This window comes from Anser brachyrhynchus (assembly GCF_964034855.1).
Source record: "Anser brachyrhynchus genome assembly, chromosome: 3".
NCBI classification, from domain to species: domain Eukaryota; kingdom Metazoa; phylum Chordata; class Aves; order Anseriformes; family Anatidae; genus Anser; species Anser brachyrhynchus.
This window is the reverse complement of record NC_137696.1, coordinates 37,164,100-37,191,493: the sequence shown is the minus strand read 5'-3', so window position 1 is coordinate 37,191,493 and position 27,394 is coordinate 37,164,100. Positions and strand designations below refer to the sequence as shown.

At 48.1% G+C, this 27,394-nt stretch overlaps 1 protein-coding gene across 4 annotated transcripts in view; it reads right to left on the bottom strand.

The window, feature by feature from the left end:
* Positions 1-27,394, bottom strand: part of MDGA1 (MAM domain containing glycosylphosphatidylinositol anchor 1) — a 134,441-nt gene that overhangs the window by 86,869 nt on the left and 20,178 nt on the right. For all 4 annotated transcript variants that reach the window (XM_080587260.1, XM_080587261.1, XM_080587262.1 and 1 more), the window contains exon 2: positions 876-1,015. In XM_080587260.1, the coding sequence (XP_080443386.1) occupies positions 876-1,015 (140 nt within the window). The remainder of the gene's footprint in view (positions 1-875; positions 1,016-27,394) is intronic.

The following is a 27,394-nucleotide window of genomic DNA, read 5'->3' as shown; positions in this document are numbered from 1 at the left end:
AGAAATCTATCCATGAGGAGGGAGGGCAGAAATAGGACACGTGCCATGTTTTATGTACACAGGTCCCAGCCTCCCTGGTCACGCCTGGTTCTACACTCCAGTGTTTTCCTTTGTGTTTCTGGGCAATGACAAGCCGCAGTGTTGCCCACTACCATGCTGTCTGCATCAGGCTCTGCTCCAGAAATCTCTCTGACTACTCAGGCTCAAATCCCCACACCCTGCCAGTACCTTCCCACGTGTTCAACATCCTTAGGCAGGGCCAGCCCTACCATCTTCCTCCTTTCTGATGTACATAGCTATCATCTAGCCATCACTGCCACAAGCCTAGCCTGATCGTTCTTGCTGACCTGGTTTAGATTTTTTTTTTTTAATTGTTTCTAGGATATGCTTTGATGGATAATCCATTTCGAATCTTGCTGGCTAAGTCTCTCTCCCTCTCTTTTGTCAACTCCTCTAGCCAGGCCTCTCTTCACAAGAAAGTCCATGGAGGGGTTGATTGGTGTATGCAGATGTATGGCTTCTCAGCACAAATGTCTTGGACTGTCAGGATTGGGGAAGGGGGCCGAGAAGGTGCATATATCATACTTGGCTCACTTGACTGTATTCTGTTACATCCAGCCTCCCAGGACACACCAGCTGCCACTCCTACAATGCTCTGTCCTGGAGCAGGCCAACCCATGCTCTGGTCCTTCACATACTGAAGACCACTAGAAGTTCTGGCTAGGCTCCTGCAAAATTCTTTGGACATATTCCTTGAAAGCACGGCTGGCCTCTTCATACTTTAAACAGAACTTGTGTTATAGGGCATCCCTAATTGACTCCAACATGTATGATGAAGCTGGGCACCCTGCTGACAGGCCAGGCTGAAAACTTACCTGTGGCCGGGGGTGTCCTGTGACCAGACACTGCAGGACCAGTGTGTCCCCCTCCCGAATCGTGTAAACTCGCTCGCTGATATTGTCCTCCTTCACCACGCACGCCTGCCCAGCATGGATGATTTGGGCCTGAGCAGGAGCTGCGGGGAACAAAGAAGAGGTAAAGAGGGAAACAAGCAGCACCCCAGCCCCTTGACCCACCACCCATGGTGGCTGTTCCCATAGCAGGGTGGAGGAGCCACCTCTTTGAACCACAGAGGGGAAGAGTCAGACAGTGCTATGCACGGGACACAAATGCCTCAGGAAATGGAGCACTGAGAGATCTTCCCCGTCTCCTGAGGGGCTGGTATCAACTCTTACTTTAAATCCTTTGGTGCTGTTGGGATTAGTAGCTCTAGGCACTGAATGCATGTGGAGCTTTCCTAAGGCCTGCATAGTGTCCTGCACAGGCTTGAGGACCAAGGCCTTCCTGCTCTCACCTCGCCCAGAAACACACATACGCAAGCGGTTAAAGCAGGGACCTGGCCAAATCACATCTGCTCTATGTCTAAAACAGGACTGACAGCCATGATTTACCATGCAGGGGGGCATAACAAACAGCACCTATGTCCCACTGTAGCCCTGACCAGCAGCAGGGAGAGAGAAGCTGTAGGAGAAGAGGATCAAATAAAGCAGCCCCGGAGGCGTGCACGAGCAGGCCTCGGCTCCCTACTCCGAAAGCGCCTGTGTGATCACCAAAGCGGCTGAGATGTATGGAAGGTGACTGCGCAGCCCGATGGGACACCCGTGCTTGTTCGAGGGGAAAACTCCAGTCACACTTCAAGGAACAGAGAAACCCACGAATGTGTCTAAGAACCAGTAACTCAGTGACAGTCCCCCTGGGATGCACTTCCCCGTCTTGCTACAGCGCTTCCAGGTGACTCCCGAGCTGCAGCTCTAGTTCCCATTAGTGAAATACAATGCAAACGAACCAGCCACTGAGGAGACGATCAAAGGCTTTAAAGCAAAGAGCCTTCATGAGCCTTCTGAAACAAGCACTGCTTTTTCCACAGCCTGTTAAAGCTGAACTGAGCACCCACTTTTTCAAAAAGGTTAGCTGAACTTCAAAACTACTTTTTTTTTTTTTGAAAACACATTTTTACTCTGCGACAGGCATGACCAAAATGCCTTAAACCCACCCAACTGGGAAATGGAAGTGCTCAAATTTATGCTGGTTTCATCCACCAGCAGCACAGACCAAGGGCAGGCTGGGCTTGGGCAGCAGAGAAGATCCGCCTTTGAGGTCGGCCTCTACAAGCTGGTGTCACTGCATTGCACTGCTCCCTGAGCAGCAGGGACGCAAGAACAGCCCCAGGGCTAGTGGGGAGCATGCTGCTCTTGCTGCTGGGATTTTCCGGCCTGCCACGAGAACCCAGCACGCGGGCAGCAGCACTGCTCAGACAGCAAGTTACTCCTTTTTGCACCTCTTCCTTCCAGCTTAGTGCCACTTTGTTGGCAAAATCATTTTGTCCTTTTGCTATCCTAACTAGGACTAAGTGAAGCAACACATTTATTCAATTAATATGATGGCACAAGCATAGACAAATCCCTCAGCTTTTCCCATCTTCAGGGCTCACAGGAACATGCCTACCATCACTTGGACACCATGCAATACTGAAACCACTTAGCAGGTGAGTGACCTTCCCTGCCTCGATGGCAGAAGATCCTTGTTAAAACAGAAGAAAGAAGAAATCAGAAACCTGTATATGTGCAGGTATACGTGTGCGTATGTATACACTTATTAAGTAATACAGTGACTTATCAGGAAAAGACATCATGATTGCATGTCAAGTGAAAAATAGCAGAGGAGCAATCCAGATGCCCATGTAACATTTGCCAATACACCTTAATCCAAAAGACAGTCTCATCATGCTGCTTCAGCCCTCAGATTAGTCCTCTGCAGACATGCCATAACACACACGCACCGCAGAGAATCATTCACAATGCCATGACCCAGTCTGTGATGTTGAAGACTCCCTGCTCTATGATGAAAGAAGGCATCCTGTCCTTTCCTATCCTGGAGCATATTCTCCCTGTGATCTGTGCTACCCATTTTTCAGTGGGATCCTGACACCCCACAGCAGCAAAGCTCTTGAAATCTCTCTACACTTTCTCTGGGCTGCATTTGCCGGCTGGTGGCTCTGTTCTCCCTTTGCAAATGTAACCTTGCTGCAAAAACTAATTGCCAGCCACCCCATGGAGAATTAGAATATTTATCTGCAGCTCTAGCTCTCAGATAAATGTTTCCTTGACTTGCTTCGCTGTACCCCATATAGTGCACAATTTCTCTAGCCTTAAGTCTTTCAACTTGTATGCTTCTGCCTTTGGCCATGCTGCTGCCATACATTCACCTGTCTTCTGTAACCCTTGTCTGCCACCTGTCTAAAGGCATTCATACATGGGGAATTTTGACAGCAAAACAATTAAGTACAGTGTTATGGGACAAGAGAGCTTTTGTCTAGCTACTTGGGTGCTAAAATACTTTGCCACCATCATTGTTGCCTGAATTTGATAGAAATATTATTTAAAGTAATCCTTATTCTGCAGTACAAAGCATTATATGGCACTAGCTTATAGCAAAATGACAATGTTAGAAATAAGACCCGCATCACAGTTTTGTTCTTCTCTCCCAAATCCCCCATGGGTCCACTGGGCTGTCATGAAGCTCAGAAGCAAGGCTGTGTATGTTCCAGTTTTGTTTGTGGGTGCCTTAACTTGCCTGTGTTACCATCAGTAATACCTTCAGCTATATTTAGTGGAAAGGGATGTCACTTTAAGTGAATCCCTACTGTTCAAGCTGTAACATCTCTCTTGCAATCACAGCATCAGGTCCCCAGCAAGACCAACAATTGTTTTGACGTGTTTTAAACCTCATATGAATCTAAATCTCTCAAAAGCGAGCCCAGAAAGCCTGGGGTTGTCTTGGAGAGAAAAGCATTCAGGGAGATTGAATAGGAGGTTGAGAAAACTGACATTGGTGGAGGTGTGGGGGCTGAGCAAGGGACCAATACAGCTCCTGAGGGATTGCTTTAAATTACAGGATGAGACTCTGGAAGGCTTCAGTTCTAAGCTTAGCCTGCCACAGAATGCAGAGGCTGGGAAAGTCACCTCATTCCATGCTATGAATGAGCAGAGAGATCGTGAGGATTAATTGCACTTTTAATGTGCTTGAACAGAAAGAATACATTATTGTTTGACATCATCACAGGTTTCCTGGAGGATTTCAGGATGCAGACAGTTTGCACATTGCCAGGACAACAGGATGGCAGGACCATGCCTGTCAGAGTCACCTGTTTCACAGAAGGCCCTTGGGAGGAAAAAGAAAGGCTGGAGCATGAGGCCAGGTGCTGGAGATGGAGCAGTAATCTCAGCCGTTCTCAGCGGTGCTTCACAAGTAGTGAGCCTTGCACAGATATAGCCTGCCCCGCTAAGCTCTGTGGAGCAGAACCAATCTCCTCAGGCTGGCAAGCCCCAAAGGAGACGGACAAGACCGACCTCTGGAGACTTCTGGGGAGTAAGAAGGGCCACATTGTTCCCTGCCCTTTTTCCCATCATTTCCATGGATAGATGCGTCATCACTTCCATTCCACTTCCAGGTGAGAGATCAATTTATGGAAGTCTCCCAGCACCAAAGCACACCAGTGAAACTGATCCAACCAACTTTTTAAAGGCAGACACTTTGCCATGCAAAATTCAGGCTCTGAACCTGCTCCATTAAGCCTTTCCTCTGGAAAGGGCTGACTTGCAATACATTTGGCATCTGCACGGAGATTTCCTACTATGCTTTCCACTTGATATATTTACACATTAAAACAAAAGGAAATTGGAATGGGTAAAATAATTTTATTCCCAATGCAATGTACTATACGATGTTATTATTACCATAATCTGGAAAGTTTATGACACTCCTGGTGCTTAGAGGTTGCTAATATCATTAAAAGGCAGAAAAGGAGGTTTTTTTTTGTTTTTTTTTTTTTTGAGAGGACTGAGTAATGTGCATTTGGTTCACACATCTAGCCACTTCATCTTTTTGAACCTGAGATCCCATCTCTGTGATGACAATGATGAGAACTCCTTCACAGAGAGGGTGGTGGGAGATGGATACTGCATTGCCAGGAGCCAAGTGAAAATCTATAGCTCAAGGAGGACAGAGCGAGATGGGGGCAGGAGATGGGGAGCAGAGATAGACAAGAAGGGAACAGCATCCTCAGGGCTCTAACAGTTTATTATCTATTCCAGATATATGTCTCCAGCCCTGTCTTCAACTCAGAAGAAAACCTCTGAACACTCAGCAGCACACAGCCCCCCAGGCACACCAGAGGGGCTGGTTGGTGTGCCTGGTCCCCCTGCACACACTCCCTCCGTCATGGCCAGCAGCCACCAGGACAACCACTCATCCCTTTTATAGCACTGTATCAACTACACTGCCACATTTACCACCTGCACGTGTCCTGCATACAGCCTCAACGATGAAGAGCATTCATCTCCAAAGCTGCTGGCGTAGGACCTCCATGGTCATGCTCACTGGGACACTACATCCTCCCCCAGTGCTGCCCTCCTGCTGGGTGCAGAAAGGGAAGCCGTGGCTGAACTCTGCCACGTGATGCCCTCTTGCATCCCTGGTGTAATTTTAATGTCAGACTCTTCTGCAAGTATGCTAGGCAAAGAAGCCAGGTTCCTTCCCTACCCCTGTTCACAGACTCCCTGGACTTATATCCCTCAGCTACGTAGGAACATGGCAGGGGGCACTGATTGCTAACCTGCTGCTGAAACCTCAAAAACCCTGCTGGTCCCCTTCCCTCCCCTTTCCTGCCCTGATCAAGTGACACAAAGTACTCAACTCAAAGGGAGTTCCCAGAAAGGGGAAAAACACACTGCATTTATGGAGCAGATATGGTTGAATAAGAACATCATCAGTGAAATCTGTACGTGACTTTTGTTGCTGCATGGCCACTCTCAGTAACAGCTTGCCCATGGGTGGCACTGCCCTATGGCACTGTTAGTTACAGACGCTGCAGTGCAAAGCACCCAGGGAGCATCTCAGACTTTGAAGTCACTGCTTTAATGTTTTATCCATCTTGTTCATACAACGTGCAACACTCTGCTTGAAGAGGAGGCGGACACAAACACGAAGACCTTTGAAAAAGAGGTCGTGTCCCCTTAGGAGGGCACAAAGGGAAGCAGGGCACAAATAAAGGGAAGAGACACCAGCAACAATCAGCAGGAGCGAGGAAGGTCTAGTAGGATGGGAAGGGTCTGCAGAGGCCATGTCCTGACAGTCAGACAAAACATCCTGCTTATGCCTGCTCTGGGAAGGGATGGCAGCTGCCTCGTTGTGTGGTCTGTCACTATTCAGCTGGTCTCATTGATTGCTCCACTGCAGATGAAGACCACAGGCCCTGCTGAAAATTTCAACTAAACAAATTAACCAGGCCAGCTCCAGCCCACAATGCTGGGCATGATATCGATGGGCCATTTGAAAAAGAAAACTCACTCCAGCTTGAGGCTGATTATGGAAATAATAATACACAATCAGTGTCCATTAACACTGTCAGGAGGGCTGTGGATCAATAGTGTATTAATGGCTGAAGAAAGACCGCCCATACCTACAGGCAGTTAAGACCAGCACGCTGGCAGAGGGAGAGGAGATGGCAGCCGACGGGTGTAAAGGAGCTCAAACACCTGATGCCTTCGAGCAGCCTGCCCTGGGGTGCCCGTGCCACCACCACTATCTGAACATGTCCCCTGGCTGCTTGGGGAACCCATCTGCGCCTCATCCCCCTCCAGACCCTCTCCCAGCTGAAGGTGCCCGGCACAGCCTAGCCTACCTAGGGTTACTCCCAGAGCAAAGAGGGAGGCTGGCGACACAGAAGCCCCCAGGAATAGCTGCAAGGAGCAAAGCACGTCCGTGTTCCCAGGTTTCCTCCTGCTCCTTGCTCTGAGCCTTCCTTCACCTCTCCAGCACTGCCTTCAGCACGCGGCCTCCTGTGAGCCCAGGGCTTCTCTCCTGAAGCTCCTCCTGTTGACTCTTCCAACACGGCGTGCTGCCTGAGTGACTCTGCTTTACCAAAAGGCTGTCCTAAAGCAAAAGCCTCCAGGAAGCCCTCCCCACATGCTGACACTAAGGATTACAGCTCCAAGCAAGACTGATCACCGCTGAGACTCTCTTGATCCCCATGTACCAGTGCTGCAGTCCAAACCACGTACACCTAAAAAAGGTCTGCTTGCTGGACTCTTGGCCTAAATTTGCAGCAGAGAATATATATTTCAGCAGCAAAATGCCTGACTCTTCATCATGATTAAAATACAAACATCAATCCACACACAACAGAAACACAGTCACTTCTGAGATATGCAAAGTGACCATGCCTAACCCTATACAACACTTCACAGCACTCTCGAGCAAAAAGGGAAGAATATAATTTTTTTTTTGATGGGAAGCACACAGAAATCACAGAGACGAGGAAAACAATCACAGAGCATGAAACTTGGCCAAAACTATCTCTTTACATCTCTGGCTGCTTGCATATCCAGAAACAGAGTTCCCTTTCACAAAGCTCAGCCAGATGATTTGCATGGTCTTAAAATAACTTCTTGCTTAATCAATGTCACTTCCTTGAAGCATCTCTATAATTTGGTTTCTTTTAGAAAAATGCCAGCAACAAAATCACGTGAGATGTCATGAATAGCAGGTACATCCCCCAGTGACTGCAACAGCTGCTTCTGAGATCTTCATTTGATTTAAAACTGAAGAGGATATTGTGTGCTTTACTGAAGTATCAGAGCAACCAGATCATCACTAACTCCCCCAGCCCCAACTCCAGTGCCTGCAGCAGCTCATCAGTTTTCCACAGTGTTCAAGAAACTTGCTTACACAGGTCCACCCAACTGCAGAGCATCACGCTGCAGAGCAAAATCAATCAGAAACGTTTTGTTGGATAGGTATCAAGTGATAGATGTTACACACACAACACTACCGTGGCATGAACTCTGCATCACTGCCTAACTCGTGCCTGAGGGGAATTTGTACAGATGACTTAACACAAGGTAGGTTGCCTTCAAACCATTTGGGGTTCCAGATGCAGTGGCAGTCAGAGCCTGCACCTGAATTATACTGTGCTGGGAGCATCCAGCTTTGGTTAGGAAATGAAAAAACAAGTGTGTCTCACGATGACCATAAAAGAGACTATCTTTCCCAGCCCACTTCCTACTGTACCAGCTTCAAAGTCTGTGCTGTATCTCTAAATCTTGCTGCAAAACCCAATGAGCCACAGAGCCACACTCAGGAGAGGCGATCCAGCCAGGCTGAGTGTTCAAAGCATCACACTTAAAAAGCCATTTCTTGTCTGGTTGCTACTTAATGTTCTTAAGCATGTTGGGGGTGGGGGGGTGGGGGGGTGCACAGAAACGAAACAAGCAGCTTGGAGGAGAAATCAAGCACCCTGTCTTCTAGGGCCCACAGACAGACTGACTTGTTTGCCAGCTGGTAAAACACATAGAAATTAAACAGTCCAGTCAGAAAAAAAAGAGGGCTGCAAGAAAAGAAACTCAGCTAGGCACAGCATTGACATTTCCTTATCCTGCCTGTGAGCTGCAGGAATGCTCCTGAGCGCAGACCAGCAGCAGGTTGATCCCTTGCTTGCCTATGGAAACTCCCACCAGGTCTCCAGTGCCCTGACTGGATCCCCAGCTGTTCCATTGTCCCACCACCGTCCAAAGGGGCACAGACAAATGCAGGCTTACAGAAAACCCACCAACGCTCCAGTCTTTCATAAGCAGCCCACACGCCCTCAGCTTCCAGCACACCTCTCACCCAGATAACTCTGTGCTCCGGATAGTTTCTGAGCACCCGGCCAGCAGGAGAGCCGAGATCAGCTCGGATGGACAGGAGCCGGCTGTTCTTCACGCATCTCACTTTCTGCTCTCTATTCTCACTCTTCTTTCCCAACACGAAGCATCCTCTGAAGCTTCACATCCCCACTCAGCCATGAAAGCTGCCTTCCACAGAGATGCTGCAGCTTCTCAGCACAGCCCAACAGGTGCCCAGGACCTGCAGTTAATAACCCTTGCAAGTAAATGGGCTTTGCTCAAACGGTCCCAAGGGCTTTGCTCCTCTCCTCCTTTCCCTGAATTCAAGGTCTGCTCATTCCCTAAGTCATCATTGATACTGCTTGCTCCATATCCTTTTCCTTCTTATGTTAAATCGCTTTGGTACGACAGTGACTTTTCAACAGAGGTTCATGCACAGATCTATAAACCAACGTAGTTTGAAACTCAGTTGTTGTTTTATTGCTGGACCATTTAACACAGGAGATGAAAGGAGATCAACAAAGACTCGTCATCCCTTCAAAAGGGAGAAAATATGTCAATTTGCTAATCATCTGTCAACTAGATTAGTGGCAAAGGTGCATGAACTCCAATCAATGAATAACTACAGGCTCCTTTTCGTATCAGAAAGGAAAAAAAAAAAGCATCAGGCAACAGCTGTGACACCTGAATCAGAAAAATAAGGAGAGGCAGAGGAAGGAAGCAGTTTCAAACCCAGTTCCCTGGCTGGCAGGACACACAAGGAATGCTACACATTTATCTGTTGAAAAACGAGGGCTCCACTGAAGTTGCACACACGTGATAACCCACCTCTGAAAACACAGGATAACAGAAACTGATGCAAGAACAATAGGAAAAAACAAAAAGCGAAGCCCTGTGTAGTCAGGGTACACTAACCCAGGCTGGGTCGGAATAGGAGTATTTCCATGAAAATCCAGCTAATGAAGTTCAAAATGCTAAACTTTGAGGCCCAGATTCTTCAGTGCTGAGGTAGAACCTGGGGTCTGGTGAGTATCAGACGGGGAGGCAGAGCAGAGCTGTCCGAGGGGGGGACTTCTCGCTGTGTGGAGAGCCACAAGGGACGTTGCACATGCAGGGCTGCTGGCCCCAGCAGGTGTGTGCAGCAGGGCAAGGCACTTGGGGTTGTGCCCCAGTAATCCTACAGAATTTACCATCTGCATGACCAAACTAGCTCCACCTCTGCCACAAGAACTTCTGCAGAGGCACAAAGCTCGGTGCAGACCACAAAGCCCATCTGAGGAGCTGGGTAAATACTCAGGCACCGAATCTACGCTAAATCCTCGCCTGTCACAGCTGAGCTGCTTCAAGGGCCCAATCTAGCTGGCTCAGAGGGAGCTGGGGACGTGAGGGCAATCACAGCTTGATGACAGCACAAACATTTGCTCCATACAGCAGAGGAAAGATTCAACAAATGGCTATGTTTACCTGCTAGTACACCCAGTCTCCACAGCAAGGGAAAGGTTATTTCAGCTGAGGAACAGAGCAGGGGCAGGGGGGAAATCACCACAGGAGCGAGAGGGTGATAAGAGCAGCAGGAGAGAGACTGAAATAAAATTTCACTGAAAGCCTCTTTTGTTCTTGTCATAGCTAGAAAAAGCTGGAAGTACAAATGCCACTCTTAATTCAAGTGTCTAAAAGTTCATTTTTTCTACTGAAAAGTGGTGGGCAGCAAGGGCCTCTCTCTGTTCAAAGCTCTGAGCCCAGAGGTACCTGCCCACAGGCTCCCCAGCCCACCAGCACCAAAGTCCACCTTGTGGGGGACAGGCAAGTGCAGCACAGACCCCAGCTCAGCCCTGGCAGAGATGCTGGGGACCCAGGGGACAGCCAGGACTTGGCACTCATCGGTCCCATACCTAATTCCAGTTTGGCACCTTGTAATGCCAAGGCCAATCTTTAGCCTCCGTGGCTGCCTAATCCAGCACTAAATCCACTGTCGCAGGGAGAGGAGGAAGGAAACCTCTTGCACAACTCAAAGGAGTTTATTTGAGAAAAACTGATTTCCACTGGATTTTCTCCCACATCCCTTTTCACCAGCACTGGGAACTCAAGTACAAAGACTACTGCCAGCAAGCAAAATGACCTAGGGAGGGAAAAGCAAATACAACAGCTCAACTCCACCCCAAAAGAAGAAAGCAAGCACAGGGAGGAAATGCCAGCAAATTGTCGGCAAACATGAGGCAACTGGGGCTGCATGACACCCCTGGAAATCAAGCCAAGTAATGTTTTATCTTGACAGCATCCTCTACATCCCTATAGTACCTTTGGTGTGAAGAGTCCTAGAAAGTCCCTGGTTCCTTCCCCCTTGAGTACCAATAATTATCAACCACAGCCTGGCACACAAGCCAGCAATTCCCCCCAGTTCCGATAAGAGGAGCTGACATCTCTCTAACCCCAGCCACCTCCATTGTTTTATTCTTTGTTTATTGATCCTTTTATGCACATGATGCAAATTGACATTTAATAATTCAGCCGAGTTAATGGTGCTTAAATATTAAAAAGCTTTTCTCTTTTAATTAGCTGTAGCAAAATAGGCAACAAAGGAGTGCTAGATAGATGCCATTTAAAACACTCTTGGACAAGTTCTTTGGCATTTTTCTAAGGATGGGAAGGAACAGTTTTGGGGGAAATTTCATACCAATTTCCCACTCCTGCTAGGAAGGTAACTAATTCATAGCAGCTTTTCCAGAGGCTTTGATTCATAGAACAAATTTATCTTTGTCAGTTCTTTGTTTTCTCTGCCTTCTGCTGATAAAGACAGAGGGGAAGGGGAAGGAGGGGCAGAAGGTAGGAGAAAAATTCTTCCTTGTAAGAAGCACTGCTACTGGAGGCCAGCACTGTGGGTAACACAGTGTGGACATAGATGCAGATGCATTCAAACATGTCATTGCAAGACCTGCAGACAGGTGAAAACTGTGTTAAATGAAAGAAGCACATGCAGTGAATTGAAGAGATACAAACAGCATGGAAATCTAGCAACTATTCCTTGGACAAGAATAACTAACCCAGGAAATTCATGTAAGATTATACTGGAGGGGAAAAAAAAAAAAGATTTCCAGATATAGCAGGGTAAGGGAACACACATTTATTTCTCCTCTCTTTGTTATGCCAAGGGTTGAGAATGAGAGGAAAAATACATATCTTTAAACCTCAGTTTCATCTCATCTGCAGCCAATGGAAGTAATACATCTTAGTCACAATGTTGCTGGTGTATGGCATCACAACACAACTTGCTGGTATTATTTGGGGTGTTTTAAGTGTGCGTATCTCCCTTCTTAATTAGCTCTCATTTTAAGTACCGGATCTGTTTGAGTTTGGGATAATGATGTCCCACCTGACCCAGAGCAGAACCACAGTCACAATAATTAGATACAGTAACTGTTAATAACTTAGCTTAATTACAACCTATTTTCTTCCAGTTTTAGCCTAGACATAAGACTTCGATGAATGTTATTTACATGCCACATTTGAAGAGCCTGTGCTGTTACATTATTCAGTTAGTTCTAGACAAATAGAAAGACTGACAAATACTAAATTCCTTACTGAGGACACTAAGAAAAAAAAAAAAAAACAAACAAAAGCCCACAACCTTAATTCAGGCCAATTAATGGATTGACTTGGAAACTCTTTGCAAATTCATTCTCCCAGCAAGGACTAAGTACTGTAATTCTGTAGAGGGTAAGCAGCATTTTTCACACATAACAGAGATCGAATCCCTAGTTAACGGGCAAAGTTGAGCTCGTCCTCAGCAGCAGAGCTGCTACCTGCATTTCCACAAAACACTCTGAATCTGCAGGGCAGGAAACCATAGGGAAGGGTGTCCCCCACCTGCCATGGCACCAGGCAACTTCAGGACCGCGGTAGGGGGCTGGTCCCCCTGCCCAGAAGGGCCAGGGTGTGCGACACAGCCCTCTGCACAGCCAGCATCCCCCCACGCACACAGGAGAGGGCAGTGGTGCCTGTAGCAGAGCCAGCCCACGATGCTTTTATGACGGATTTTAGGCTGGGGGAATTGTGATGCAGGAACTGCTACTCGTTCTCCCCTCGCACACAAGTGCTAGAGGGTCTCACAACCTGCTCTGCCCAGGATATCCCCTGCTATTTGCATGGAACATGGGGGAACCCCTCCTCACCCTCTGTCTGTCTTGCTGCACAGAGGGAGCATTTTCTGTCACTCTGCATCTGCCACAAGCTGAAATATTCTTGACACCATAACAAACAGTTTGCACTGTTTCCCTTTAACAGATTATCCATCCACTCCTCCCCAGCTGTGCAGTACATCTGGCCGCACTGCCTTTCCTAGGCAGGCACTCCTTCGCCCGCTATGCTGCTTATTAGTGCTCAGAGGACTTGGAAGTGATGGGGGAGTAGATGCCCCACAAATGGGTAGGAACTCCAGAAGTGTTCAGAAACAATAAAACACAAGCACCTAGTTGTCTGCTTTGGCCTTCTGTAGTCTCCTTTCCACACGCAGGTGTTCTCAGTACAGACAGGGCACTCTGGATGTGCCTGTGATTGCCAAACACAATACTGCAAGGCAGTTCCTGCAAAGGAGATGGGCTTTGGGCCACCTCTCCTCGACAGCAAGTGCCAGCTATCAGACACAGGAGCATTCCCCGACCCCCCACAAAATTAGAGAACCTCTGGCATTGCCACGTCCTGGCACACACTCAGCTGTGCCAGCTCAAATGATTTATCTCTTTGAGGGGAATAAGAACAAAAGAGAGAAGAAGGAAAATGGACTAGCAAAGAGGTTCGAGAGGGTAAAAAATCCAGCAACAACAAAAAAGCACACCAATTACAGGCAAGGAGAGGCGAGGCAGGCTGATGTTAGCATGGCTGTTCCCTGGTGAGAGACTGATAGCAATGAACTTCGGAGCAGCAGTTCCACAATACAGGGCTATGAATTTATTACTCTGCATCTGTGCAGAGTCAAAAGATCATCTGAAACACCAGAGATTTGCAGAGGAAATTGGGGAAGCGCTAATGCACATGGGATGGTGTTTAAAATAATTTCTCAGCCGGCTGGCTGCACGGGGGGTAGGGACAGAGATTAATTCTCTGCCCGAGATCATGCATTTGTGCAAACATTGTTGAGCACTTGTACAACAGGGGATTCGGGGACGAATGCAGCCATATCAAAGCAGCCAGGGTCTAGCTGACAGCCTTGCAAAGGAAGCAAGATGATCTTTGACACCGAGGAAATAAAGCTCTGAGAGACTGAAATGCTGACAGGCACCAGCCTCCAAGAGGAAGTGTGTCTGAAGAGGAAAGCTCTTTAAAGATTTTTGTTCTCATACTCTTTTCTGCCAGAGAAAGGGCTTTGGCCTACTTAGGCAAGGCCGCAGCAGGCTAAGACCTCAGCATATTTTAAAATGACTTATCCTCAGCTTCATCAGATGTTCTCTTGACATTACTAAGAATTTTAGTTTTATTTAAAGCAGTCCTGGGCCTTTGGCTGGCTATGGAATAACACAGAGCAACCCACCTCATGAAGAATAAAGCAGTCCTCTGGTTTCCAAGGGTGATGGGAGGAAAGCAAACTGCCAAAGAGAACAAGGTCTCAAACCAGCCTCCTTTCTTCAAGTCCTCAACCATCCCAGCCTGTTGCCTCCCATCTCTGGGCAAATTAACACAAAATTAGACAATGGGCTCCCCATTAAAAATTAAAAAAAAAAAAAAAAGTTTTAGGAGGTAAAAGAGTTCCTCTTGCACAGGCCAACAAGCATCCTAAAATATGTGGGGAACAGGAATTTCAATTGTCAGTCATGCTTTCCCTGTTGCTACCTGCCGAAGACAGGGGCAGGGAGCCAGCTCAAGTATCTGGGGAGCTACTGGTTAAACACAGAGGGATTTCACTTGCAACAGCAGAAATGATCCAAACCGACAGTCACCACTGAGCACTGATTGCAAATGGCTCTCCAGGACTCTGTTAACCACAAAGTTATTCAGTGAAACTCCCCCAACATCACCCAGGAGACATGGCATCCTGTATTTTATGCTCAGTTAGATGGACCTAATGTTCTTCAGTTCATGGCCTTCATCCTCTACTGCTCTGCTCAACCACAGCACAAAGGAAGATAGAAAGAGTAGGAGAGAAACCCAGAAACTGAGAAGAGTGAGCGCTAGTCAGTAACTGACTTGATGTCAGACCTTGGGCAAGCATGTTCTCTTCTTGGTACACCTTTGTCTCCCCATGTGTCATTTGACTAATTATACTACCTTGTCACGTAGGGTATTTTTAGAGCTTGTTTATACAACATTTTGAAGATGCAAAGCACAATATAAGCGCTAAGTATTATTGTGGCTATTACCTTCCTCACAGGGGGGTTATGAAGCTTCATAATTAATGTTTGTAAAACAATCCTCTGTCATCAGTTGGAATGTGCTACAGAAGTGCAGAGGATTAATATCCTCAGTAATCTGATGTGCATTTTACAGTTATGTGTAATACTTAATAAAATGTAATTAAAAACAAATTTAAGTTGATACTGGTAGGAAGGATTAGGCGGTGCGGCTGGACTTACATGGGGACAACATGCTCTCCATTAAGACCAACACCATCAGTCTCCAAGACAGTGCCAAGTGTCTTCTTGCTCCTTGCAATAACCTTAAAGCTGATTTTGGGTAACTAGAACTCTCGAGCACCCTAAGAAGTCTCACACTGCAAGTAGTAATACCAAACATGGCTGAAGCAGCATGGCTCTAAGCCCCTCAACCCTTTAAACAGCAATTGGTACAAGGGGAATTGAATAGACAGAGAATAAATAAGTACATATATGTTGAAGGACTCCACAAGCAGGTAGTAACAGAGGGGGAGGAAGCTGGCAATCCACCCATAGGACCCCAGTCCCATATACCTCAAGTTTCTGGTCTCCAGTAGCTAAGCCTGAAGGAGTAAAGAGATATTGCTCCTTTGACTGTGTAGGATTCAAGTCCCCCATTGCACAGGTAGCTACCAGTCCTACAAACCAAGAACCAGTAGCTCAATGGCTCTGTAGAATAAATACCAATGGCATTATATTTCTTCAGGATGATGATTAAGTCCACTGCCCCTCACAGCAGCCCAAATCGTCTCTTGGTTGCTTGTGCTCCCACTTTCCCGTGGGTTCAGCTATGCCTCTTCCTTTCCTTTAAATTCTTGAAGGCACACTCCTGCTTTGTCTTTTTCCAGTGCTGACCACAATAGCCTTTTGGCCCAAGATGGAATCACTTAGCCGCTGCCTTCAAGCAACTCATAAGTTATAAAACTAACAGCAATGACTAAAAGATACGGAAGGCCAAAAATTGTAATTTCCTTCCCTGCTCAGGCCCAGACTGCATACTGACTCCAGGGACTGAGGTAAGGACCCTATGATCTCAGGGTCTAAAGCTCAAATAGCTCCCAGTCCAATAGACATCAAGTCTACCGCTCTCTAGGGAATAGTTACGGGCCTATGCACTGCAAGTTGAAGAATATGGTATCCATCACAACAGGATGGATGATGCTTCACTTAAAGACAGTCTGAGTAGGGGAGCTAAAGGCTGAATGAGAAACTGTTATCTCTAAAGCAAAGAAGTGAGTGATAAGGAGAGAAAGCTTACCCAAGAACTGGGCTGGAAAGCACCGAATGTGATAATTACAAAGCATCTGCAGCGACAGGCCCCCAAACAGCAACGTACGTTCTGCAACACTGGAGCCTATCCAGCTTTCTGCTAAATCCCAGAAATGCAGCTGCAGAAGTGGTTCGCAGTGCAGCCACTTCCACAGGCAACATAGATGGAAAGGCCTGCGAAGAGTTTCTTGGATAACAGTTACCACCAGAGAAGGAAAATGGCTAGTAGCTGTTTTAGCTGCTTGAGTAACATCTTTCTCTCCATCACAGCAGATGCACAGAGTCAGTACCGTCTACCTCCTGTACATGCATTAACAAAAGTCCTCCAAATTCTTTAGGTGACTGAGTTCCCACCTCATATCCCCTGGCACCAGGTGGTAAAGGCACAGGCTATCCTGCATTTATGTGCACAGGTTGCAACAGTAACTTGCTGGGAGACCGAAAAAATCAACAGGATGTCCAAGGCATGCAGATTTTTTTTTACGCAACTGTTAATCAGATTTCACTCTTACTGCATCTACACACACAACTTCTCATGGTGCTAGTTCTCTTTGGTTAACAGCAAAGAATAAAAGTGTTACCAGTTTTGCCTGGCATGTGTGAATACATCGTCCAAAGACAAATGGACCAACGGCAAACTCAGAGGCGCTACAGAAAGAGCTCCAGGAACCACACACATCACAGAGAGGAGTCTCACAGTACCTACCAGGTCATCTTCAAGTTTTCCCTCCAGCCTGCTCCACAGTGCTGAGCCTGATTAAGCTTTAAAATGTCCCCAGAGAAGCATTTCCACAGCTGTTTTCATTTTTGCATCAATAAAATTGCCCTGACATGCATCCCAATTTGTCCCCACAGAAACAGAGTTAAAGACAGTGTGGAAAAACAGCACCCAAAGCACCTGTCTTGTAGCAGGATTGTCTTCTTTTTGTTTGCCACTTGAAGGCACGCAGCGAGGAAACCTGAGCTCACATCAAGTGTTCCGGTAATAGGTGTGATTACCAACAATCCTGGCTGGGCTTGACACACCACCACAGCAGGGAAGAGACACATCCTCTCTCTGCAGAGGGTTCCACGTGGTGCTGGGAAGCTGACTGCACCACCACAAGACAGACAACAGCCACTCAAGGAGTCCATGGGGTGGGGTGGGGGCATGATAAGCTAAACAAATATCCTTCACGCAAAAAGGCCCTACACAGCACTCACTTTTGAATCCTGAAAAAGCACCTTCCCTCTATAATGACTTATTTCAGACTCAAAAGGCATAACAAAGATCTGTGTGGTACTGTGTGGCAGTGTCACATCCCCTTACTTATCTCTGCCCAGCACAAAGGATCAAGCCAAATGTCCCCTCTCCATCTTCAGTTTTACATGGGGGGAGCTGGAGGTCGTTGCGCTTCATTGGAGGATGCTCTGCTAATCCTTGCTACACGGGACCGATAAGGGCAAAGGATTAGTATCACCAGCTGCTCTGCTAGGAAGTGCTACATGGAAAATTGGATGCATATATGCAGTGTGGAGCCATTAGGAAGAACTGTCTCAAACACCTCCTCCTCCCCATATTGCTGTTCATAATTCCCCATCTCATGCCCACTACGCTCCCCTTCACAACACAGTCTTTATTTTGTCTCTTCTGCCGCCTGTTACTCCAAGTGGCATTTCCACTGCCGAAACACGAGCAACACCCCTCTCCCATCTGCACTGCTGCAGAGCGTGCTACTCTCACCAAAACCACCCAGGGCAGCTGGCACGCGCCGCAGGACGAGCAAAGAATTCGGCACCTTCTGCAGCTTGCCCTCGGCAGGGGGGAAATGCCAGAGAGCCCAGCTGTGAGAATTCACTTCATCTCACATTTCATTATCGTTTGTCACATCAAAAAGACTTCAGAAGTACGCAAGTGGGGGAAGGGGGCTGCTCCTATAAGCAATAAAATACATCTTCCTCTGAGGTAGAACATAGCCTGTTAACAGGGCTCAGGAACATCACCTAATTGCTCGGGCTAGAAAAGAAAAAGCAATCTAAACTGATTTGAAGCTTCAGAGGGAATTAGGGAAGCAGAATATAATTACTTAAGTTGGAATTTGGCCAGAGGTTTGGGGGGAGGGGAGGATTCTGTTCTTTAATGACCACAAACAATCAGCAACTTAGCTTTCCATGCCTTTGCAGAGCGATGCAGGTGTGCATTTGATCTCATTCACACTTACACTGCTCTTCAAGAAGCAGCTCTGAGGTAAAGAAAGATGCGCAGTGTTTACACCAATGTGGCTGTCAACTACATTGCAGTACTATGCTGGAGAGACCACAACGGTCATAACGTCTCGCATCACACAGGTGACCTCAAATTTTAGTTTGCAGATTTTCAGTCCTTGAACTTCACAGTTTTTAAAATGCCCCTAGAAAATCCTCAAGAAAGTAAGTAGAGAGTAACATCCAACAACAGCCAAACGTTTTTCAGAACATTACATATCTGCCATCTCAAGACCTTTCACAAAGCACCCATGGAAGAACAGGAGGTTTTCTATGGCCAGTGGTCAGCTGCACAGCTCTGGGTCCTCCAGTCCCAGCAGAAGCTCTCAGTAGCAAAGGGCTTGGTCAAACCCATCCGAGCCACAGGAAGACTCTGTCCCAGCTCCTTAGCTCACCAGCTCACAAGTACTTAGGACAAACTTCTGTCCTTCCTTTGTGCCCAGGTGCTGGGTAGATCAGGGAGGCAGAGCGAGTCCTTGTCTGTGCCCAGAGGGGAGCACAGGGCTTAGGTCTCCCCTGCCAGTAACAGCCAGGTCTCAACCTGAGGGTGCCAGCAGAGTGGATGGGACCGGACAGCTTGAATTGAACAGGCTGAAACCTTTGTCTTTCTGTCCAAAATGCTTCATCTCCAAAGCATGTGTCAGTACTATTTCTGGCAGGCCTGTTGTCACAGCGAGAAGAGACCAGGAAAGCATGCAATACCAAGGCAGTAAATGCCTTCGATCTCATTAGCTCAGGCACACCGTAGCTTTGAAGCTTCCCTGGTATTTTACAAGCTGTGAGAGGCAGCCCAGCCAAATCTGGTTTGTTTAAAGGACAGCCTGACTCCCACTCAGGTCTGAAACACTACACAGCTGCCTGCAGCTCACATGAAACCCAGACGGGGAACAGGTCATGGCTAAAACATCGCTCATAGGAAGCTGCCAGCAGTGCCAGACTGGCCCTGTTCCACCTCCAACCTAGCAAGCACCTGTGAACGAATAAAACTAGGCTGCTGCCCTTCTGCTCCAGCCTACCCAGAAACAGAGACAAAGCTCAGCACTGACAAGGTCTGAGCATTGAATATTCATGTCAGACGTGGCAGGAGAGGCACAGAAGAAGCTGGGGAGCAAAGTCCACTTCTGTTTCCCCGGGGAGAGGGCTTGCCCCACAGCAGTCATCACCAGCCCTAGCTTTGAGAGCTTCAACCAGCACAAAGCAGGCACCAGGGGCATAGCCCTCATCATCCCTACTGGTTTTAGCCAAGTGCCTGTTTCACATTTTCATCATAGTTAAGGACAGCGTTTGGGCTGATCCCATCCCACTGAAAAAGAATCCCCATGATTTATCATGCTGTGTCCCTACAGACAACCCAGTGCGAGTGCTTAAAAGTAGGGCGATGTATTAAAAGTCACACCCAGTGTTAATGTTGCACTGACGTGGGCTTGAAGAAGCCCTCTGCCAGAGTGATCATGGGGGAATGAAGAGGGCAGCACTGTCCCTGCAGATCGGTACCAGTCACACCGCTTTGACAACGTTGTTTTCCTCTTCTGAAGTAAAGGATGAAGGGGGTGGGACTGAAGGCAGCTTGGGGCAATGGGGAGGTCTGCCAGGAGAAATTCACGTTTTTAGTGCTTAATATAATCCAATTAAAAAATCCCTGAGTCTTCACAGAAATTAAAATGTCACAGACTATAACACTTAAAAATACGCACACAAAAAAAAGGAAAAGATTGGCAGCAGGTTTGGTTTACACCCTGCCACTCTTCAGATCTTAGCGGTAAAGCAGTGTGGTGGGAGACACGGACGTCTCCAGTCCACTGTAGACTGGGTGAAGTGCTGGTCACAGACACCTGGGAAGAGTCTTGCACTGACCTTGGGAAAAGCGGAAGTTAGCAATGGGTTTTCTGTCTCCAATACATATGGATCCAATTCCACCTTCCGCTGCAAAACTGTAACATTCACTGCAGTCGATAGGAATTACACCTATTTAATAGACGGCAGAATTGATTTTGTGATCTCAGGTGTCTGTATGCGCAAGATTTCCAGCCCACATAACTTTAGATAAAAATCCAGCAAACTCCAAGATAATGAAGTCTTTGAGATTCCACAAACACTCCCTTACCAAGCAAAGCTCAGAGGTGACTAGAGCTCAGTGCAATCACGAGCTAAATTACCTTGGGCAAGAAACATTGCAGATCAGGACATTTCCAGCCAGGCTAGAGACTAATGCCATGAGAATTGCTACCTAAGGGATATTTTTATTGCTACTCCATTGCTCCTGGGCAAAATGCAAAAGGGATGATGTGTACACAGCACTACAATCCCCATCTAGGAGTTGAACCTGAGCTTCACATCAAGCTGTTTGACTTTACTCTGCAAGCTTTGCTTGTCACAGTGCAAACGCAATGATGTATTTAAGGAGATCCTGTTACCAGACAGAAAGAGTGAGAAAGACAGCAGGAGCAGCTGTCGCCTGCTGAGACATGGCTTTGCAACTTAGTTGGTGTCACGTTGAGGACTGTGAAGTGCCTGACAGGAGCAATGAAAGGTCACAGATACATATCTCACTAGTAGGTCTTGGCACCTTGATCTAAGCACCCCTGGGAGGTGGGGACACTCCTGCCTCCTCTGGGTTTTGCTCTCCTTGCTGAGCTTCTTGAGGGCAACAGGCTGCTGCTGGAGCCAGCAGGTGCTCGGCAGATGGGGGAGTTTGGTGGAGGGGGAAGGACAAAGACACAAAACACAAGGACAAAAATCTACAACTTTTCTCCCAGAATGTCTCATCTTTTCAGCAGCATGGGGAAGCCTCACCATGTTGGAAGGGCACGAGGCACCACCTTCCCCCAGCAGCAGGGAGGAGACACTGAAGCCATGTTAAGCAACAGGCTGGGCGCTCAGCAGGGCTTATCTCGCTGTGCCGTACCACAGCCATACCTGCTGCAGACCTAAAGGCTGGCCCAGAGTCCTACAGGTGAATTAAGAGCACTCAGACAAGATTTTGGCATGTAATCCCTGTTTCCCTTGCAGAATACAGCCTCTGCTCTTCTTCTCCACTGGGACCACTCATGAATCTTACTGCATTCAGTTCACCATGCCTTCTCCATCACCAGTAACTCAATACCAGCGGGCCCTGCAGATCCATGTGATGCATTGTTCTTGCTGTGCAGAAATCACATCATTTAGCATGCACGCTGGCCACAAACTGCACAGTTTTGTCATCTATTGGCCATAACGATGGTGGCCCTTGAGGGCCAGGTACGGCTGGTGGCACACCGCCACTTTTCTGAAGGCAGACGGCAGAAAGAGGAGCTGCAGCACCCCATGGGAGCCTGCACCATAACCAGAGGAGTGTGGGTGGGGGAAAAAGGGAAACTCATATACATCATCTCTCCTCTGTGGGGGAGGAAGTCTGCCTGTTAGGCACCTAAGGATACACCAAGTGGCTGAAGCAAGCACTTAGACTGAAAGGATTTGCTTCTCTGCGCCTCCACCCAGCCTTACACAGGCCTTTCTTTGGCAGAGGGACAGATGCTCATGCCATCCCAGTAGGCTGTCCAGCAGCTGCACTGGTAAGGGAACTGGGGGCAGAGAGATTAAGGATGGTGACCAGGGTGCTCAGGGAGCTGGCATTGAAATGTTCAGGAGCTCACTGCTAATTTGGTCCTGTAACTGCAGCAGTCATCAGTGACGTAAGGGGAATAACAGCCTCTTTGGTGCTCACTCGTGTAGCTTCCAGTCCAGCATCCCAGTCGCATGTCTCCCAGCCTCCCACAAAGGCAATCACAGTACAGAAATTACCACAACATTCAGCACCCACTTTCTGTATGGCATCCAGTGTACGCGAGCGCAGGCAGCCTGGTGCATCCCTATCCTGCTGTAGCTGCTCACTACAACAGCTCGTGCCACACAGCATCTGAGGAGCCTAGAAAAAGAGGTGCTACGAAGGCTCTGCGCCACTTGTGAGCAGCAGGCTGTGAGCATGCCCTCACCAGCTGCCCCCTCAGCTTCAGGTCCGTCATTTCCAAACCACCCCAACACATAGAGCCCCTCGGCCTCCCGAAGGGAACAAGGGGAAGGGGCATGTGGAGATGTACGACACAGCTGCTGCAGCAGCAGAGCGAACCCCGGGTGAGAGACTTGAGGCCAGCATGGCCATGAAAACCATCTGGGGAGGCTGTGCCCCACAGTGGCTGCCAGAACTGCCTTCCCATTATCCCAGCAGGGCAGATTACGGAAGGCTGGACCCTGCAGCAGGGAAGGCACATGGCCTCCCACGTAACATCTTCAACAGCAGGTTTCAGCCTACTGAACACGTGGTCTGCCATTAACTCCCACTCGCGTCTTGAGCCAAAATCCTCAAAGCGGAGGCTGATCCTCGCACGTTACCGTTTACCACTTCTCCCCTCACAGGCTCCCTCCTTCCTCGTAAAATTTAACACATATAGGCTATTTCATGGTCTGTCTCTCCCACGTTGCCACAGAAGTGCATCCACGTGGGGGCAGAACCCAGCAGCAGTTTAATGGTGTGTTCCAGCACCAAACATCGCTTGAGCAGGGCAGGAGAAAGAGGAACATTAAATATTATCTCACACCAGACGTAAAAACCCTCCTGTAATCATAAAAACCGAAACAAATGAACAAACAAACAAAGAAAAACAACCAAAAGAATGACAAGTTTTTCTTTTGGAAATCTCCAGGCAGCCAGCCAAGCCCAGAGACCGGTGCAACACTGGATATTCACACCAGCACAGCAAGCGAGACAGTGTTTTGCCATTCACCTCCCATCAATGTCACCCAAGTGCTGGGAGACGTTCCCGTCTGTTCCCAAACCAGGGATTTCTGCTGTCTCCTGTGCTCATGACACACACCACTGCATAGGATGCTCACAGCTCTACTTCATGAGGGAAGACATGGTTAAAAACAAACAAACAAACAAACAAACAAAAACAGCAGCAAATGGCAACGTGCTCATAGTGCCCTTACGTACGTGCTGGTGAAATTAGAGCTGCTGGGTAGACACTGGGTAGTTTCAACAGTTCCCACACAAAAGATGAGTTAGAGACCTAGGGAAGGCAGCTTTTCTGCAGCTGTGAGGTAGAGCTGGTGTGTCAGGAGCTGGGAAGGGTGGGAAGCAGTGAGGGTTTGCCACCTGCACACAGCCTCATCCTAGGGGGGGGGTTAGGCTTTTTGCACTGTTACGGGTAGTACTCTGGGAAGGACTTGCCTTGAGAGGCCACCTGACCTAGACAGGTCGGTAAATGACTTTATAAGGATACCACAAAAGGACAAAATTGCAGGTTCAGCCGGATGGAGACACACATGATGGAGGCTTCTTTCCTCCAACACCCTCCTGCCTACCCTACTGCTGCTGGCTGCCAAGCCCAAAGGAGGCAGGAAAATGAGGAGGGAGTTTTGATGAAGGGTAGAAAAAAAAAAAAGGAATAACCTCCTCCAATTATTTGGAGAGAATTAAGGTTATTCTCAGAGACGAAACATCAGGGACCAGCACCAGACCCACCTGGGGAAAAGCAAGCTCACTTGGGAGAAGTTCAAAGACCAAAGAGCAGATATGTAGAATGTGCAGAACTAAGTTTTAAAACAGGAATAGATGTGGTATAAGGAGCAAGTTTCATCTTATAGCATGATAATTGTCTTGTTTTTCCTTAGACTGCATTTCTCAAACATTTTTTCCCCCACCCTTTTGTCCAGATCCCTTCCAGCACTGAACTGTGCCTCTCCTGCAGGTACAAAGCTGGTGAAGAATCAGAAAGCAGCCAGGCTGGGAGCCCAAAGGCTTCAGTTCCTTGCAATGAGACAGCACTGAATCCACTGCTGCTGTCTTGGCTACAGCACGTCAGCCCAGCAAAGCTGCTCCCCTCCGTCCCCTCCTCTTCACACACAAACTCAATCAAAACTCAGGGAAGAAATGGGAAAAGTTCCTATCGCTGCCCTTTCCTAGCTTGCAGGAAGGCAGTGCTTTGGCCACAGCCTGCTGCACAGATGACCACAGCACCAGCCATCCCCATTCTCACTCCAATTTACCTCCGTGCTTTGGTCCAAGGCCTGAAATATGAACTGCTGCTCCTGCCAAACAGAGCTGCCAGGATCAGGACCTGCTCCCTCTGGTTTCACGCTATCAGCCCCACGTTAGGGGGAGATGCAGCCCCTGGAGCTTGCATGTGCACACAGGGCTTGTGGAGCATGAGATTCAGAGCTGGAAGAGACTGAATCGAGCGGTGCCCCAGCAACACGGGCAGGCAGGCTCGCAGATAAACGGATGCAAGCGAGCCCTGCTAGGAACATCCTTCCTTGAACATCTCAAGGGAACTACCCCTGCCAGTGTTGTTACCTCACAGAACACACACTTGGCAAGATGTTAAAGTGAACACAAGAATACACATCAACAGAGCTGGTGGAGGGAAGCAGTTGCTGTTTCAGAGTCCTGAAGCAGACAGGAGCCTGCTACCATCCCTAGGAGAAACACGCTGAATCAGCCTCACACAACAGCAGGGAGACCTGCTGTGATTCGGGGGACCTGTCGCAGACTCTGCTGTGCATCCCGGGGACATGCTGAGTTTCCACAGATACCCTGCGTACTTTCCTAGTAGCCTTTTCCAAGCCTTTTCTTCACAATATATGCTACAAAACTTTAAACTTGAATTGGAAGAAACAGCTTGCCTCGGTCCTTATGGTAACCTGTGGATACTGGGCATCCCTCCCTTCACACACTTCCCTGGGTGGGTAAGAGTCACCCACAGCATCTTCTCCCTACAACCAAGCCAAAGCAGGGCCTGACAACCCTCCCCTGTGCTTCTGCCCCACTAATCTCCTCCTGTCAAGCTGGTGCTTGGTGCTGTGCACAGGATTCCCCACGGGAGCAAGCACACAGCTCAGTATCTGCCTAGCTGCATCTCCTCAGCAAGGCAGCTTGCTTTGTTTGCTGCAGGACCCAGCACTGCAGAGGACAGGCAAAAGCATTAAAGATGTAGCAGGAACAGTTCAGTTCCCTCCTACAGCCTGAACCACAGCCCAGGAGGAGGCAGACAGTGGAATGAAAGAGCAGCGCATCCAAAGCAACGCGAAGAACCCACAGCTTGACAACTCTGTTTCATGAGTCATTCTTCTTTCTGCCAAAGCCCTGGGAACTGGTCACGTTTAAGGAAGGGATTGGACCAATTAGCTGGTATGAAAGGCTTAAAGTCCTGCACCTGATGGGAGCCAATCAATAGCACGTATCAAGCGAGTGGCACCTTGGATTTTAATTGCCCCCCTCTAGCTTGCTTTGCTCGGGCACCCTAGCACAGCGCTTGCTCTGCCTGCTGTCCAGAAGCGATGCTGCAGGCTGGAGGAAGGGGGCTCTCCTTCCCTGGGGAAGGAGGCGGGCAGGAGGCTTGGGGTCACCTTCTTCAGCAGCTGGTGCCTAGCACAGAGGAGCCTGCCCTGCACCGTGCCTCCCTCCAGCACCCTAACAAGCCCTCTGCTAACCGTATAAGCAGCAAAAGCACGCTCCACAGCCCTGATACCAGTAAATACTCTCCTAAATATTGCAAAATGCTGTTGTTGTCGCTCCCACACGCACTCTCCTCATGTCATTGACTGTAGGGACCTCTGTTTGCCTGCTTTAAAAATCTCATAAACTTTCACACTCTTTCTCAAAGCTGGAGTTACTGCTCTCCCCAGGATCCAGGCCAGTTCCCTGAAAGTTACAGCCAAGTCAAAAATAAGCTTGCAGTTTAAAAATTGAACAGACTTAAGATTTAAGGTGCTTATTTATTTCTTCCTTTCTAGCCCCTCTCCCTCCCCGTAAGTGTTCCTATGACCATCACTAAATTACAGCAGGTATAACAAAGCTGAGGAGAATTCCAGCCAATTTTAAAGGCTAAAAGCAATGTTAGGAGAAGAAACCCCCCCTATTACTCCCCCTACCCCTTTGCTTTTATACAAAGGAAGGTTTTTTTCCCTTGCCTTCTTCACATGAAGGATTTTTCAATGTTAGATTCCTGTATTTGGGCAAGTCATGGAAAAGAGGCAGCATGGTGTCACTGGTTAACATGCAAGCCCAACGTATGCCATATAGATATCAGTCAGCTGATGTTTAGAGACCTCCTCTAGTACTACTGTCTGTCAAGGTGATGCATTTCAAGTCACAACCCTGACTTTAGTGGCTTTCTCAGAGGCAGAGAGCACGCTGCTATGTGTGAACCAGGGCTTTCCAAATGAGCTCCTCACCTCTCCAGCCATGACTTTACATCTTCCCCATTACCAAGACAAATGGGCTAAAACCCAGACCTGGAGGCCAGCAGGGAGCAGCTGGCATTAGACCTGCTGGTGACCCGACAGACGCTGGAAACCACAAGCTTTGCTAACCTTGTCATTTTTTTCACTGCCATTAAGACTTTTGGTGGCTCTCGATAGCTGCAAGCACTGGATTTAAGGGGTGCTGATATTATTTCCTTGTCTGGATTACTTCTGAAATAATAATGTAATAGGCAACCAACTGGGAGGAGTAAAATGGGGAGCTCAATGTCCTTAGGGCACCCTCAGCACAGCTTTGTGGGGAAGCTGGGAACCAAAGCTTGTTATTAGGTGACTTTTGGCAGACCCCAAGAAAGAATCAGGATCCAGGATTCTTTCTTCTGAAAGAATCAGAAACTCCTACAGTGGGCTCTTCACTAGAGAGAAGCAGCACCCATGCTGGCCTTCTCCAGTGAGGGAAATCAGGGTCAAGCCACTTGTGAGCCCAGTTGTTCCAGGCTGAAATCCACTGCTGCAGAACACCAACCATCTTCAAAAGAAACTGTTTTCTCCACCAGT